The 18,156-nt window shown below is 44.0% G+C and overlaps 1 protein-coding gene across 1 annotated transcript in view; it reads left to right on the top strand.

The window, feature by feature from the left end:
* UNC5C (unc-5 netrin receptor C) overlaps positions 1 to 18,156 on the top strand; it is a 644,470-nt gene that overhangs the window by 584,975 nt on the left and 41,339 nt on the right. The window contains exon 12 of the mRNA XM_030190711.1: positions 7,748 to 7,916. Coding sequence (XP_030046571.1) covers positions 7,748 to 7,916 — 169 coding nt within the window. The remainder of the gene's footprint in view (positions 1 to 7,747; positions 7,917 to 18,156) is intronic.

Genomic DNA, 18,156 nt, shown 5'->3' with positions numbered 1-18,156 from the left:
AACATCCTCATTTAATACCTAACATTTTATTTGCTCTGTCGCACACACTAACAAAGGGTTTCAAAGTATCGTCATCGATGACTCCTAGATCCTTTTCCTGGTCAGTGACTCCTAATGTGGAACCTTGCATCATGTAACTATAGTTCGGGTTCCTCTTTCCCACATGCATCACTTTGCACTTGCTCACATTAAACATCATCTTCCATTTGGATGCCCAGTCTCCTTAGCTCATAAGGTCATCTTGCAATTTTTCACAATCCTCTTGCGATTTAACAACTTTGAATAACTGTGTTGTGTGCAAATTTAATTACTTCACTAGTTATTCCCATATCTAGATCATTTATTAATATGTGAAAAAGCAGCAGTCCCAACACAGACCCCTGCGGAACCCCACTATCTACCCTTCTCCATTGACAATACTGACCATTTAACCCTTCATCCTGGCCAGGTGGACGGTAGTACACTCCAACCACTATCCTTTCCCCCTTTACCCATGGAAATTCAATCCATAGGGATTCCAAGATGTGTTTCGTGTCCTGTAGAATTTTTAGTCTATTTGATTCAAGGCCCTCCTTAACATATAAAGCTACCCCTCCACCAATTCGATCAACCCTATCACTGAGAGAGAGAGAGAGATGAGGAGGAAACAGAGGGGTTAGAAAGAGAGGAGAAAGCGGATCATGTAAAGAAAGAAGGATGAAGAGAGACAACAAGTCCAGGGATCCCCTGGGGCAGGAGGAGGACAGGACCAGCAGAAGGTAACTGCAACCATAGATCTTTGTATTCTTTCTTTCAGATGCCCTTTGTAATATCCTTATATTGATGGCATAATGTGTTTTGTTGTCTTGGGGCTGACAGGGAGAATACTGCTGAGTGATACTGTTCTTTTCCAAATATGTTCCTCTACTTCCAGAGATTTTGTTTTGGCCTCTCAACCAGAGATGCCAAGACGGGGAGACATTCTTAAGCTGGAGATTTTGACCTCACTCCCAGCCCAGCTCCCTGCCCTCCCCCCACTCCACCCTCTCTGCAACTTTGCCTGCACCCCAACTGTGAACCATTTCAGATCTCACCTGACTGTTAAGCTCACAGCAGGTGTGAGCAGTGAGGTCTGAACTTGCTCATAGTCATGTGCAGACAGAGAAGAGGTTGGCTCCCAAGTCTCCCGTGTTCCCTGGGACGTTCCTGATTTGCACAGCATATGTCTCTAATGGGCAGATGATCAAAAGCCCCGCGCTGTTCCAAACAGCGCTCTAAAATAGCACTGGAACAGCGTGGGGCTTTACCGCCCCTATGATCAGAGAAAATAGCATTTAAATTTAAGCATGCTATTATCTCTGATCATAGGGTAAAAGTGCACCTGTTTGACAGATCCAGGCTATAAAAAGCCCAGACCTGTCAAACATAGGGGATGGAGGTCTGTGGGATCCCCTGCAATGCAAGGCCCCCCCAAACCCCCACACCCCCACCCCAAGCCAGCGACAAAAGTTCCAGTGGATCTCCAGCCCCCTAACCCCTCTCACACCCCAAAATAAAAGCCCTGGTGCCCAGTGTGCTGCAAACACAAGTCCCCCAACCTGGCGGTCTAGCAGTCTCCTTCCCCGCCCACCCACCCCCATACCTGAGTAGTGGAGCAGAGATTAGTACACTCCTTTTCTTCCAGCACCACCTCGAAAATGGTGGCACCCAGCCCTACCCAGTGCATCCTGGGATGCACTGGGAAGGGCTTCACCACCATTAAAGAGAGTTTTCCCTTGTATGATGGTGAAGCCCCACCCAACGCGTCGCAGGATGCACTAGGCAGGGCTGGGCGCCGCCATTTTCAAGGTGGAGCTGGAAGAAGAGGGAGTGTACTACTCCCTCCTCCATCACTCATCAGGTAAAGGGGGTGGGGTGGGGAAGGGGCCACTAGACCACCAGGTTGAGGGGCTTATGTTTGCGGGCCACCAGGGCTTTTATTTTGGGATGTGAGAAGGGGTTAGGGGGCTGGAGATCAGATGGGAATAGCCAGAGTCAGCCTAACCATAACTAGGCAGTCACACAGAGCAGCAACTTCTTGGGGCCAGCAAAGAGCAGCTGTAGTCAATGCAGAACAGTAGATCCTGACAGCACACTCACTCAAATAACCATCAGTGCATAATGTTACCTGCATTTGTATAGCATGTTTGTGTGATGGTCATGATTGTTGAGTTTAATTATCAAAATCATAGGTGGGGGGGGGGCTGAAAATTAATTGGTGAGAGGGGGGATAAGGCTGAGGGTTCACATAGGGTGTCGGCTGGCGTAGGGTTTGCTGCGCACAGCACACCAATGTTTGTTGCGCTGCCCGCTGATCATTGGGGAGGAATAATAAAATACTTGTTTACATAAGTGTATAAGCTTCGCCATGCTGGGACAGACCAAGGGTCCATCGAGCCCAGCACCCTGTCACCGACAGCGGCCAAAAGAACAAGCAATTTGTCCCGCCCATCCTAGAAATACTGTATCCCCTCATCCATTCAATAATATTCTATGGCTTTTTCCTCCAGGAAGCCGGCCAACCCTTTTTTGAAGTCCGCTAAGTTAACCGCCTTAACCACCTTTTCCAGCAGCGAATTCCAGAGTTTAACTACGCGTTGAGTGAAGAATAATTTCCTCCGATTGGTTTTAAATTTACCACACTGCAACTTCATCGCATGCCCCCTTGTCCTAGTATTTTTGGAAAGCGTAAACAGATGCTCCACCTCAACCCGTTTAGCATGTGCTTGCATGCTACTTGCACTCAGAACCTGCAAACTCGTTGTTTCATGCGCTCAGGAGCTCTGATCATGGGGCGGTAGCAAACATGGGCATTAGTATGGTGCTAATACTGGCAATAGCCCTTTTGAAAGCATAACAGTTAGTTTTACCTCCTTTCTTATGACAGATTGAAAGGCAATGAATTCATTTTACAAATATTTGACTATAACACAGTACTATGACAGACAAGAATGAGTGGGATGGAACATCTTAGAAAACTGTTAACTATTTTTAACTATTCTGGAGTTGTAGAAACTTCTAGGAAAAATCCACATTCTGTCTATGAACCTTTCCAGTTTAATCACTATAAAAAGGGGCACTGTCTGCAGAATGAAAGGTCTCCCTGAGTTTCTCTGAGAGCCTTATCTGTTGAAAGCAGGAACTAGTTACACAACAGGAAAACACTTCTTCCAAGGCAACCAGAGAAGAAATGTTCCTCTGGCAGTTTCCAATAAATCTGTGACAAGATCAGCCACACATGTAACGCGCAACAGAATTAGAAGTGTATCGCTGATTACTGGGATTGTGGTTTGCTCTAGGTTTTCAGCTTTTCTTTCTTATTTACTTAGCTTACATATTTTAAACAGAAATTTGTGCCCTTCTGGACCATGACGCTGCTGAGCATCAACCCCATGCTACTGAGTAGCTTTATTTATTTTTCAATTCAGGAGGAAAACAAATCAGCCTTCATTCACATCCAAAGAGCATCAAATCATTGCACAAAGACTGGAATCACTGAGTATTCAACTTCCAGTCATTCTACAATGCAGCTCTTCTGATGTCCAAAGTAATTCACCTTCAAGGCAATAATCAAACTATCCATATTAGTGCAGATCCCTATCGGGTCCATCACAAAATTATCTGAAGCCCTAGAAAACCCTCAGATGTGTGGCACTCCCCCCAACCCAGGGACAGCTCAAGGCACTGCTGACAAAGGCTAAGGATGAGGTGGTACCCCCCCCCCCCACACACACACACAGCACTCAAAAGGGAGGGCTCATTCTGAGGTTATGAAAAGAGGATGGAGAGAGGGTCCCCTCACTCCGAACATTGACTAAACTTTTGTGACAAGAAAAAACAATCACGACAGGAACGTAGGAAAAATAAAGAATTAGGGAGTTATTGTGGGAATGATTAAAACAAGCATGGGTACTGAACAGGTAAACAGGAGGTTAGGAGTTAAAAGTAGCCTCAAAAAAGTAGGGCCAGAGAAAGAGCATAATGTACCGACTCAGGAACTCTATTCTAGGCATACCAAGCAGCAAGATGAAAGGAATGAAGCCTGGAGTTAGTGGTGGAGGAGAAGGGCACAGTCTCTAGTGTACCTAGGGTGGGGAAGTAGGGGCGGTCTACCCCAGGTGCCGGCAGCGAGAGGGTGCACGGAGCAGGTGCGCGCTGTCGGCTCTGACGGTCCCTTGCCCTGGTACAAGAAGTTGACATCTGAAGGGGGAGGGGACTGACAGGACCAACAGTTCATGCCTGCTCCACACACCCTCTTGCTTGGAGGAGAAGGGGGGGGGGTGCTGCCCGGGAGCCATAAAAGTTAGGTTCGCCGCTTAAAGTGTAGCTTTCTGAAACTTATAACTTAATATTTATGTTATATTTGGTAGATTTCTATTATATACTTCAATTGTAACTTAGGCCTCTTAATATATTCTGCTAGTGTTTTATAACTTCCCTGGGTCAAATGTTATTATATTGTACACCACTTAGATAAGCAACTTTATAGGTGGTATATCAAATAAAGACAAGCTATGAACAGAGTGAAGGTGAGAGGTCTGGTTCAGTGGGAGGCCTGTGAGGGCCTACGTCTTGCCCCATCCTTGGCCACCTTTAAATCTAGACTGAAAGCCCACCTCTTTAACATTGCTTTTGACTCGTAACCACTCGCCTCCACCTACCCTCCTCTCCTCCTTCCTGTACACATTAATTGATTTGATTTGCTTACTTTATTTTTTGTCTATTAGATTGTAAGCTCTTTGAGCAGGGACTGTCTTTCTTCTATGTTTGTGCAGCGCTGCGTACGCCTTGTAGCGCTATAGAAATGCTAAATAGTAGTAGTAGTAGTAGTGAGGGCAGGCCGAAGTAATCAAAGCAGTAGTTGATGAGTGTGTCTAAGGGTTTTGGTAGTGTGTTCAGTTCACACACTGCCAAAACATTTAATTTATGTAGCTGAATCTTAAATAGAGAATGGTGCCTTTGTGGTATCTTTTCAATAGCTTATTTGACCTGGTTGTTATATGTGCAGTTTACCTTGTGGGGCAGGGGAGCATGAAGCTCACAAGTCAGGTCAGGATCACAGTCTAAATCACGATGTTTTTGGATTTTAGCCAGATGGGCCACCCTGCCTCAGAGCAGAGACCACAGCTGGGCTAATGGGCTCCCCCCTTTGATACTACCAGGGGCTTGGATACAGAAGAATCTGAGCAGTTCAGTAGTAAAGCAACTGCTCCTGAAGAAGGACAGGCACATTCTTTCTCCTCCCAGCTTTGTATACAACCTCAGCAGTGAGCCTATAGGAAAGGCTTTGAAAAGGAAATGGCTTATCTTGTGTGCAAAACACAGCAATTAGGGGGATAAAGAGGAACTGTGTTTTGGTCTAAATAAAACAGCATGGGAAATATTGAGTTTCAGTTTTTTCAGAAGGGTGTTTTTCATCTCCCTCTACCTGAACACTTCCTCCTTGTTCTTGCCACTAGGTTTCTAGCACAGTGCATTTTTTCCACTCATGCTCTCTTAAGTCCTCGCCCCCTGCGACCTCCTTGTGGTCCCTATGTAGAGAAAGCTGTGCCTGTCAGGCAGGATATCTCAAGCAGCGTTGGCACCAGCAGGCCCAGGCAGAGAGGTCATAGCTGCCTTAATGGGAAGCTGTTGGCTTTATTATGGTTAGACCCACTCAAATGAATAACTCCATTAAATACATAAAGCTGCTCACAAAAAGCCAATCTAAAGGGGATGAATGGAAGCTTTTGAAAGTTTGTAGTTATGTATTGGCGCATGTGAAAGGTAGGAAGAAAGAAAGCAGTTACCAATGGGGGTTTTCAATTGCTGGTGTTTTTGGGAATGCCTGGACAGCTAGAGGTTTCTCTGCCTTGCACAGATTCCAAGGATTGCTGGTTAACCCTGTCTTGCCCATAAAAGGTTTGTATCCATGTCTTTCTTTACAAGGGATCCCTTCTATATATTTACAACCAGGGATGTAGCCAGAACTCTATTTTTTTGGGGGGGGGCAGGGGTGGATTGGAGGGCCAAGTATTTCCTGTCAGTTCTCCCCCCCCCCCCCAAATCATGCCTTTGCTGACAGGGATACTCAAGCCCTACCATTGGAAGAGATTCTCTGCTGGCGCTGCGTCCGTACTGCTGAAGCAATGAGGAAGCCAGCAGGATGGTCTAGCTTCCAGCGCCGGCACTTCCACACATCTGCGGAAGTTGCAGGCACCAGCAGTTGGAGCACCCTGCCGTCTTCCTTAATGCTTCTGCAGTACAGACGCTACTTTGGCAGAAAATCTGTTTGGCTGGCAAAGCTTTGGCATCCCCGCTTAGAGCTGATTTCCGTGCCAAATTTTGGGTGTGAGGATTTACACCGACAAAAAGGTGTAATCTAGGTGCTGATCCCCAGTATTCTGTAATACTGCACACATCTTTAGTGAATGCCCCAACCCGCCCATGCCCTTCCCATGGCCACGCCCCCTTTTGAGCTGTGCGCTTTAAGATTTGCATGTAGATCTTTACAGGATAGCACTTATCAAGATGCATGCACAAATCCAAAACGTTGCCAATTAATGCCAAGCATTGATTGTTAGCACCCAATTATTGGTGCTAATTGGCTCATTAGCCAAATTAATTGTGCATGCATCTCAGGACTGAGCACAAATTTGCACCCCATTTATAGAATCCAGGGGTTACAGTGTTGCAACTGCAAAACTTTAAGAGTTCCTGACGTAGTCTCACGCCTTAAGGAGGAAGTGGAGTTTCTGTTCCTGCCTTGCTGAGGTAAACCCCTGATTAAGTTCTTGTTCTGCTCTAGTGAATGCAAGAAGTCCTAGTGTTACATTTGGGGGGGGGGGGGCAGGGGGGATAATTGGAGCTAGAACTTCATAGGGAAATACCAAGATTGGGGTGGCTACACTACTTAAGGGTTTTTCAAGAGCCCTCTAGATAGAGGGATTAAAGAAAGGCAGTCCTTGCCCCTTCTCCAGAAACTTCATGAAAAGATTTTCTGTTCTTGGATAAAGACATCACTATTTCATGGATCTCCTAAATGGACATTTATTCTCAGGTTCAGTGCATTGGTTTCTTTCTTGTAAGTGTAATGTTGACAATAGCACATACCATGATCGGATTACCCAAGCAAAGCAAATCAATGTTGTTTCACATAAATCATGCACAGCATTTGCTGTAGAAATCAAATCCCCTTGTAATAAAAATTTGTGGAATGCTGCTGGCTGTATTTTTTTCTCTCAGAGGACTGCTCTATTGATGCACAAAAGCTCCTTCAAAAATTAACACTGGATTGTCTTTGTAAAAAAAATTCTACTGGCACATGCTTCACAATAATAACTTAAAAAAATAATTAGCTAAAATTCTCTATTAGGTAAGCTTCTGCGTGAGAGCTAAACAGCCACATACCTCAGGTGATTGTCAATTAGTGCTGCTGGCAACGCGGGCTGCCAGCAGTGTGTAAAAGCTTCCTCTGCCACTCTGGTGCCCTTCTATCAGCACTAGAAGAAACAGAGAGTAGCTACCCATTCCTAGAAGCATGAGCCCACCAGGATCGTGACTGACAGCCCGTCGAGTCCCATAAGCTCTGTAGCTGTCATGCAGCAGCTGTTTTTAAATCACCTGAAGTCCAACAAGGGAAGCAGCAAAGTGAAATGTGTAATGTTTGCAGAAGCTTTGAATCCAGTCTTGGGTTGATGCGCTGCAGATGGATTGAACTTTCAAAAACTTCTTTCTATCATTCCACCAGGCCACCGGTGGAGGACAGTCAAACTCTCTTGACGCCAGTGGTGAGCTGTGGACCTCTAGGAGCATTACTGACCCGGCCGGTGATTCTCACCATGCACCACTGTGCGGAGTCCAACACAGAGAACTGGAAGACCCAACTGAAGAATCAGTCCACACAGGGACAGTGGGAGGTGAGTTCTCAGATGTTAGAGCAGCGCTTGTGTTCTCTGATCTGGAATGAGGTGATACAGAAAAAGGTTTTTAAATCCTTTCAAAGAGTTCCTTAACAGTAGACTATAAACTCAACTCCTCCGTTATCACCAAAGTCTGTGATTCTCAACCCAGTCCTCAAAAGTGTTCTACCTGTCTTATATTCATACTATCCTTCATGATTATACACCAGAAATATTTGCAAATGGCATTTCCAAATATACCTGCACATATTTATTAGAGGGGCCCTAAAACCAGATCAGCCATGAGCCTGCCATGTGTGGGAAAGCGCGGGGTACAAATGTAATAATAAATAAATAAATCAGATAGGTTGATCCCGATGACTGGATTGAAAACCACTGCTCTACTCCTGAAGTGCTCACTTTGCAAGGTGCCAGTGAGGTCTTACTTAAGTATTAACTTTAGTATGTGTCTTGTAAATGCATTGTCATTTCACAGTGTGCTCCATATATAATAAAAAGCAACATATCCATAAATACTACAGCATGCTTGCATGTTCCTCTGGAATTGTATGCAAAGCTTTTAGCACTACTGGTGAATATCGCTCACTGGAGTAATTGCACTGAAGAGGATAGTTGCTTCCGTTCCTCGGACTCCTGACTGCATCCTCTATAACACAGATCCATAGTTTTTCAGAAGCTGCTGGTATCTGTCCTCAGAGCTGAGTAGTGTTTACAGTTTCATCAAGACAATGGCAAGTATCCTGTTTCCATACCATTATCAGGACAGTTTTGAAAAGGAGGAGGAGATTCTATATACTGTGATATCCCCCTTCTCACTCAGGGTGACCTGGTTCTCAATATGCAAATCATATGCAGATTAGTGTGCTATCCCTTCTCACTCAGGGTGACCTGGTTTCCACTCAGCAAATTAAGCAGGTCTCACCAACTGCATATTTCTCAGGCAACTCTTTATTCCAGCCCCTGGGTACACTTCTTCTAGCTTAACACTTTATGCTTTCATAGATCTTCACATTGAGCCTCCCCACACAGATACATGGGCTCAGTACTATACCAATACTTTGGGGACTCTCAACCCCAGGCTTTGCAGCCTGCTTCTCTTAGTACTTCGGACACACAGTCCCTCTTTGAACACACAGTTCTAGACACACAGTCTTTTCTTCTTGGACACACAGTCCCTCTTTGAACACACAGTTCTAGACACACAGTCTTTCTTCTTGAACACACAGTTCTAGACACACAGTCAAACTCTAATGCTTTAGGGACTTCTTACCCCAGGACTTTCAGCCTGCTGATCTCCTTTGGACACCCAGTCCACTCCCAAGTCCACAAGGTTCGCCAGTATCTTTCAGGGGCTCTCTCTTCTTCTGCTGCTAGCTCACTTCCCTCCTTTCACAACTCAGGTGGGGTATAAAGTGGTTAATTAGCTACCCAGGACCCCGCCCATAATCTCCTACACCTGTGGACCTCCCAGGGCTCTCCCCTGGTCCTAGCGACCTCCACCTTCTTCTAGCGCCCTCTAGTGGCCTACACCATATAGGACACCCTCTTACTTATCACAATACGGTGCCTAAATAAATCTGCGCTGAAATCAGTGCCTACTAAGCGTATTCTACAATCGGCGCCTGGATTTAGGCACCGATTATAAAAAAACTTAGTTGATATCTCAGCGCCTAAATGTAAGCGCATCGATTTACACCAGTGGAAATGTGGCATAAATCCTGGCATGCAGATTTACGTTCACTGGCTGATATTCTATAACTACGCGTGTAAATTTTGGAACACCCACAAAACACCAGTTTCCCCACCCATAACCAACATTACTTTTTGCCTGTGTGCATTAGAAATTTGGTGCACTTTGTTACAGAATATGCTTAGCGATTTGTGTACCTAAATTTTAATTAGTGCCAATTAGTGCTCATTATTGCTTGTTAAGTGCTGTTATCAGCATTCATTAGCTTGTTAAGCCATTTAAATTGTGTGTGTTACAGCACGGATCTCTAGGCGCACTATATATAATCCTGGAGTATATGTTTAACTGCAGACAGGAAAGGTATAGCTCCTGAAGTCACCGGTCTTTAAAGGTACTATATAGATAGAGGACAATATCCTCTAGAGAGCTCTACCACAGGGCACCTCCATTTCAGTGTCCCAGTAATGCAGGGTGAGAGCCTTTCCTGTAAGGACACTTGGACACCCAGGTGTCATAGAATACTAGTGTACATTTGAAGGCCTCATTTACACCTGCCATTGACCTTGTATAATGGCGACAAGTAGCTCTAGTAGCCATGTGGGCAACTTAAAGTATTCTATAAGTTACCCACTTAAACGAAGGCCTGCCCATGCCCTGCCCAAGTGAACATCCCCCTTAGAAATTTGTACTATGCCTTTTGAGAACCAATTTGTAGAATACCACTTAGGTGTGAAATGACATTTTTGCAAGTGAGTGGACACTGAGGTGTCTAAATGTCAGTATTCTGTACATTTAGGGCACACAGTAGGCAAGTAAATATAAGTAACGTGTTATGCAATTGACCTTAAGAGTGCCAAGTACTCCAACCGCTTGGACACACGCCATTTTGGGGGTAATTCTATAAGGAGCCTCCCAATTTTAGGTGGCAAGAAAGCACATATAAGCCGATATTCTAGTCATTTATGTGCATAAGTGAAAATGGACACCAATGTAAACAGAGTGCGAAAAGTCTGGATAAAGACTTGTGAAGAAAGTGCTCCACTTAGGTTGAAAAATGGCTGCCTTGTTTTCTGTTGGTCCTGCACCTAGACAAATGCATTTCAAAAAGATTTTCCAGAGAGCCCCTTCATTTTCATTACACATCTGGAAATATCCCTCAAAATAGCAAATGAAAGTTGCCTACCTTGGAAATATTGCTAGATCACCTCATCCAGTAGTTCATGACCTTTGGCAATGTTTTGCATGCCGAAACTTTAATCTTTTAACTGTTAGCTGGAAGGAAATAGTTTAGTCTTTATTTTCTACTAGTAAAAGAGGCCCGTTTCAGAGCAAATGAAACGGGCGCTAGCAAGGTTTTCGTCGCCAACACCCCCCCTCCCTCCCTGGCCAACCCCTTCATTGTTCTGCCATTGCTCCGCCCCCAACGTCATGACGTTTGACGCGAGGGCGGGGCCCGGAGCGATTTCCCACCCTCCCTGCCTCCCTTCCTGCCAACCCCTTCGTTGTTCTGCCATTGCTCCGCCCTCGAGGGCGGGGCCCGGAGCGATTTTGGTGGCTTCACCACCACGAACCTTCGAACCTTTTTGAAGGAAGTCAGGGCTTGGCTTCACTGACGTCAGTGTCTTCAGAACGTTGAGGGTGAGTTTTATTATAGTAGATGTTGATGAAAGTTGCCTTCCATAATATCAGCAAAGTCCAGAAGCTGTTTATGTCCTGTAAATTACTAGATGAACAGATAGGGTCCTCCTCCCTGATATGTATGATTTAAATTGATGTAGCACTGTGGCATAGTGTAAACAGGTGCTCCTCACAGTCCTGGAATATGCCTTGAAACTGTGTGTGTGCACATTTTGAGTCCTCATGCACCTGCCTAACAACTTAAGAAGTCCTATTTCTGATTGTGTGTTTTAATTTTAAAATACATAAATAGTCATTCTTTAGAACGTGCCCATTTAGGGTTCAATGTGATTCTGCAGGAGGAAGCTTAGTAGTAAACACCTTATCTGCTCAGTTCCTATAAGACTATGGAAAAGGCCAGTCCTTCAACACTTCCAGATGCCCATAGGAGGTTTTTGCAGAACTACCTGAATGCATCTCCTCTTTTCTGAAGTCATCTCTGGCTTGTGACCTTTGAAGGAAATGATCATCTTTAACAAGGTTGCAAAGAGAGCAAGAATCCTTTAGAAGAGTTTTTGTAGGACATAAACATGGCAGCTCTATGAAGAGGTACCTATGTTTAGGTTCCTAAAAGGCACCTATTGGGAGGGGCCTGAGTGTTGATGCCCATTTTATAGAATTACCCCAAAGAGGTTAATTTTATAGAGGGGCACCTAGTGTAAAGCCCGTTTCAGGCACTTTTATAAAAGCAAGTGCTTGTCTTTATAAAATATTACCATAAGCGCAGCAGACATGTTGCCTATGTAGAAAGCATGGAGATGTACACATGCCCTAGAGCAAGTCTGAATATCTCTGACTAGATCAACGGTTCCTAAACTGTGTGCCACACCACCCTGCTACCCCTACTCCAGCGTCTGCCTCCTCTCTGTCCCCGCTCCCCCCCACCCACACACACACCTATCCCTGCCACTGCTACTTCTTTAGATGAGCAGCAGCAGTGGCAAAGCAAGCTGCAGCCACACAGCGCCAGATTCTTTATACACATGGCTGACGATCCTGCCCCCCTCGAACATCACTTCCTGTTTCAGGGCACAGCTAGCAGCCACTTGTACAGAGAGTCTGGTCCTGTGTGGCTGCAGCTTGTTTTGCCGCTGCTGCTACTCATCTAGAAAAGCATCAGCGACCGATGCAGTGATGGGTGTGTGGGAGGAGTGGGGACACAGAGGAGGCTTAGGCTGTATGGAAAGGGGAGTATGAAGGAGGACAAAGGCTAGATGAAAAGGGTAGGGAGGGCAGAGGCTGAATGGAAGCTGGAGAGAAGGCAGAGGCTGGATGAACGTTGCAAGAAAGGGAGGGATGGAAAGGAGAGAGAAAGAGGGCAGACGCTGGATGAAAGGGTGAGAGAAGAAGGGCAGAGGCTGGATGGAAGGGGAGAGAAGGAGGGCTGAAAGGGAGAGAGGAGGGTAGATGCTGGATGAAAGGGAAGAGAGAAGGAGGGCAGATGCTGGACGAAAGGGGGAGAGAAGGAGGGCAGATGCTGGATGGGAGAGAGAAGGAAGGCAGATGCTGGATGGAAGGGGAGAGAGAAGGAGAGCATGCATGGGAATGTAGGTGTTGGTGACTGAAGCTTGCTACCGATTTGCTTATGCAAGAAGCATGGAGCTTGGACCGCGGCCAGTGGACCTCTTCAGCTAGTGAAGCTTGGGCATCCCTGCCAGAAAAGGTAGAGCTTAATGCTGTGGGGTGGGGTGGAGCAAGACAGGGCAGCCTGGGGTGGTGGCAGGGCAACGGAGAGACTTATGAAGAAATATGTAGCCTAGTGGCACTGTGACCCGAGAAAGTTTCAGAACCACTGGACTAGATTATTAATTATGCACATAAATTAGTGTATTTTAGAATCTACCTGTGTACTTATCCCTACTCAAGCTCCACTCCATGTAAGCCTATTGACAAAGTACACATCATGATGTCAATGCACATACTCTTAATTTAATAACAGGCTATTTAAACATAGGTGTGAAAATGACTTTCCTAAACTCAGCCACTCACAAGCCACTCACTGGCAGACTAGTCTGCATGATTCAACTGGCCTAGTCAAGTTCCCAGGCACAGTAACTGTCTCAGAGCATTCATTGTACTTTCACCTGTGGATCTGAGCCTGAGTAAATATGCTGTTTCATAAATACCTCTGACCTTTGTGGAACTACAGCACATAGTCTGATTTGAATTTGTCACAGCATCTCAGTTTGTAGTGAGAAAATGTTCTGCCTGTTCCCTGTCATTTTCTAGCTAAACCCTAAGAAGACAGTGCAGATCCATGCAGAGAGGCCTGGTCAGCCTGCCAGCCCGCTGGTGTACTACACCATCTGTTTGATAACTCTTTGTTAAGAACCCTTAAACCCATGCTTACCCTACACAGGATTACACTGGATTAGTGAATTCAAATGAATTTGTGTACTAAATTGGGGTATTTTAATGAGGGATGGAATTCACATCAGTATCAAAGACAGTAAGCAACAGCATACAAAAGGCTGGTTTCCAACAGTGTTCTTTAAACTACTTAAATTAAAGTAAAACTAAATGTATATTTTAATACTTAAGTAAAAGTACAGTGAAAAATACTTAAAAAATGTACATAAGTAAAAGTAAAAAATGTATTGCCTAATATAATACTTTTTGAGTAAAAGGTTAAAGTACCACAACTACAATGAATGCAACAATTGTTAACATTTTTATCCCAATAAATTTATTGCTCTACAATTCAGTCCATTTTGCTTTTAGTAAAACTTAATCTTTGAAAATGACTGTCACTCATGCAAGTGTGCTTGTGAGTCACTATTAAAACCAGCACAGCTAAAAAGGGGTTCAACAAGTGCACTAGGATGAAGTAGATTATTCAGTCTGATAAAAAGTTCCTTCAAATCAGGCCAGATTGCAGTATTACTGATGTCTACTGACTGGGTCCGTAGGTTTTGATCAAGGGAATCTCTGAAACATTTTATTTCCATAGAGCAAAAAGTACTTTATCATCATTATTGTCATTATGTACATTAGAGGTATGCTGTCTAATTCATCACTTGCATCTTCATCTTTATCTCTGTTATCATCATCATGCTGTCCAATTACAAAGGCTTTCACAAAGTTGAAATCGTCTGTTGTTGTTTAAACACTTTTAAGTCTGATGGCAAAATCTGTTCGAATATCTTTGATGTAAGAACATCAAGGGCTAGATTCTATATATGGCACCTGAAAATTCTGCGCAGAGAAAAAATACACCCAGGCGTATTCTGTAAAGGACGCCTACATTTTATAGAATAAGCTTAAATTTTCACGCAGTATACAAAATAACGCTGAGCACCTCTCCATGTGACCAAATGTAGTTGCTGACATTTACGCCATGTTTCACTTGGCATAAATCCCAATGCTTAAAGTAGACACAGAGCGAGTGTATTCTATAACAACGTGCATAGATTTTAGAAATGCCCATGCCCTGCCCATGGCCATGCCCCCTTTTCTACTATGCGACTTAGAATTTAGGTGTACCACATTATAGAATACGCTTAGCGAGTTGTGCACGTAAATGTTAATGAATGCAATTAGTTCTAATAATTGCTTGTTAACATCCAGTTAACAGCGCTGATTAGCTAGTTAACCAATTAAGTTATGCACATTCTTATAGACTACTAGTAAAAAAGGTCCGTTTCTGACACAAATGAAACGGGCGCTAGCAAGGTTTTCCTCGGAGTGTGTATGTTTGAGAGAGTGTATGTGAGAGTGACTGTGTGTGTGAGAGAGAGTGAATGTGCGAGTGTGTTTGTGTGAGAGAGAGAGTGAGTCTGGGTGCAAGTGTGTGTGTGAGAATGAGAATGTGTGCAAGTGTGTATGTGAGACACAGTGTGAGAGAGAGAGTGTGTGTTTCACACAGATACAGTGTGTGCGAGAGAGAGAGTATGTGTGAGACACAGACTCTCTGTGAGACTGAGTGTATGAGACCAAGAGAGTGTGTGAGTGACTGTGTGACACATAAAGAGTGAATGTGATACAGTGTGAGACATAGAGTGTGTGAGAGACAGTGTGTGAGAGTGAGAGAGAGAAAGACATTGACTGTGAGAGAGAGAGAGTGTGTGAGAGAGAGTGTGTGTGTGACAGAGATACCTCCCCCCCCTCCTCTCTGGTGTCAGGGCCCCCTTCCCTCCCTCTCTCTGGTGTCAGGCCCCCCCCCCCCCCCCCTCTCTCTCTCCGAGCATTACTGTGCAGGACGCTGAGCTCTGGCTGTGCTTCAAGGAACTGACCAATCCTATTTAATAGAATGCACCTCCAACATTCTGAAGCCGAGAAACCTCGTGTGGTTGGTCACTTCTGTTTGTGACGAACCCGGAAGTACATGATGTCAATTTAGGAGATGGATACAGAGAGCAGGAATGCCTCAGCCATGCAGTCAGCTTCAGAATGTTGGAAGTGCGTTTTATTATATAGGATGCTTCGATTTCCACTTGGAAATTAAGTCGCTATATATAGAATCCTGGGACAAATGTGTGGGAACCCTTCAGTCTTAAGGCCAGACAAGCAGACTTCCTCTCTAAAGACTCTTATCAATTCAGAGAACAGTCACCCCAATGTAAAATTGTCCAATGCCAGTCTGTTGTGGTAGAGACATATATCTGTTCACCAAGAACAGCAACCAGCTTCAGCTTCATCTCCACATCAAAGTGATCCAACTCATCACTGTTCTGTTTGGCTGGAGTTCAACAGTTCATCAACCACTGACAACTCCACTGTTCTTATAGGCTCTATTCACTGAACAGCAAAATTGAAGAGGATGAGCCACTGTTTTTGTGACAATGTTTACAATAGCAAAATCTTGTTCCCAGTTTTGCTACTTCATTTGGTTATCATTTATATCTCGCTTCCACTTTTACTTTTTTACTTGCAACTGCATGCATTAGATGCAACTGAGTAAAAGTAGTCAAAATTGGTGAAATTATTACTTCAGTAAAAGTAACAAATATTATCCCCTACTTCTTTACAAGTAAAAGTGGCCTAACTTTTACTTAAGTACAATAACTAGTTGCATTTACTTAGTCACTATACAACACTGGTTTCCAGCATTCTGTGCTTAATGTTTGTCCCCCTGAGAAAGCATCAGCAAATGCACCGGGCCCTCTCCTATTTAATGTAATTTAAAATGACATGTATATTCCACTTCTTTCCAAAAAAACATTTGGGGCAGGTAACTAAGAAAAGCCAAATTAAAATAGTTATAAAATATATCTAAATCTAAAATGACCCTTCATGAGCAGTAGTAACTAGCTATAATGACCAATAGGACTGAACCTGGGGAAAAACAACCCACGCACCATAAAAATGCCATGCTATCATGTTGACAGCCATATTTACATTTCCTTAAATAACCATTTCCCAGTCATACATCAATTACCAATAAAAGAAAATAGCCATTGGGACAATATTGAGCCAGCAGCGGTCAGTGCTTTTATAAATACTGACTGCCACTGGCTAATTTACAGCCAGTTATTCAATGCCAACCTCAGCAGTGGTACCTAAAAGTTATGCAGGTGTGGCCAACATTCAGTGCCTTATCCACATACTGTAGCTGACTGGGCAAAGATAGGACTTTTTTTTAAAGCGGTCCTGTTTGCCCGGTTATCTATAAGGGGATCAGCGCTGAATATTGCTGGTGCATGCAAAATTGCTGGTTTTGCCCAGATTCCACCCCCAGACTAACCCCAGCACTACCCAGACACTGCCTTGGTGGTCTTAGAGAATATTTAGCAGTGCTCCTCAGTTATGTGCTGCTGAATATCCTCTCCTCAGTACAATTTAAGCAGGCAATAGCCTTTTCTACCTGCTTAAATCACTTTGAATCTCGGGCCCCTTGTTTTGTTTCTTTCTGAAAAACCTGTGGTTTCTTTCTGTCCTCAGTATTACTGATTGCCTGTTCTGCTTCGCAGGTCCCACACTTCTTAATATATGACTCTTTGTTTAGTAGCAGGTAACTCACAGGCCCTAACAGAAGAGAAGTCCAACCAAATTTCTGTCCCAAATTTTAACATGTGCTAATGTATACAAATTCAAAAACTTGGTCAAATAGCCAGGGCCAGATCCCCCAGAGAAACTTGTGCACTGTAACAAGCAAACAAGATCCGTAAATTAATCCTCAGTTTTACCAGTAAAGGCATCGGTCTTTCCCAATGTGTTGCTGCCTTTATGATTTTGTCTGCAGTGATTTGAACCCATTTCAACCTGGCTAGTTTGATTGCCAGTCTTAAATAAACCAGGTTGCAATAGTCCTAATTTGAAATCCCCACTGCCTGATTTAAGTTCATTTAGATGTCAGTTTGACATACATTGACCTCTCTTTCAAAAATTCAAGGTACCATGTAGTCACTCTTACATATCATGACTCAATGGTCCACTAATTCAAGGGCTGCTGTTAAATATGCATGGACCAACAGTGCTGATGTCCCTTTATCTACCATCCTCTCTACTAAATTGTTGCCTAATTCCCAACTGTGATGAACATAAACCATGTTTATCAGGAAATGTCTGAAACTGTGCTCTAACAGCTTAGATAAATAAGATACATTAGCTCTTAGGTGATAGTTCGCACAGTCTAGTCATATCTTCCGTTAGGGTCTTTTAACTGTGATCATGATAAAAGTTTGTTTACAGGAAGACGGGTAGGATCCCTCTACCAATGACACATTAATAAACTGTACCAGCCAATTTATTACTTGTTTAGGCAGATGCTGAACAAAGATCATGGGTTCTTAACAGCGATACCTGCACCCCCCAAGAGGTGTGAGATGAGGTCAAACGGAACAAAGAGAAGGGTCTTCTAGTATGTACTATTTTCTTATGATACATACTAGATTTCAAGGTTGAAATCTAGTATGTATCATAAGTAAATAG

This window comes from Microcaecilia unicolor, chromosome 2 (assembly GCF_901765095.1).
Source record: "Microcaecilia unicolor chromosome 2, aMicUni1.1, whole genome shotgun sequence".
Classification (NCBI taxonomy): Eukaryota; Metazoa; Chordata; class Amphibia; order Gymnophiona; family Siphonopidae; genus Microcaecilia; species Microcaecilia unicolor.
The sequence above is the reverse complement of the archived record's forward strand: the minus strand, read 5'-3'. Positions and strand labels throughout refer to the sequence as shown.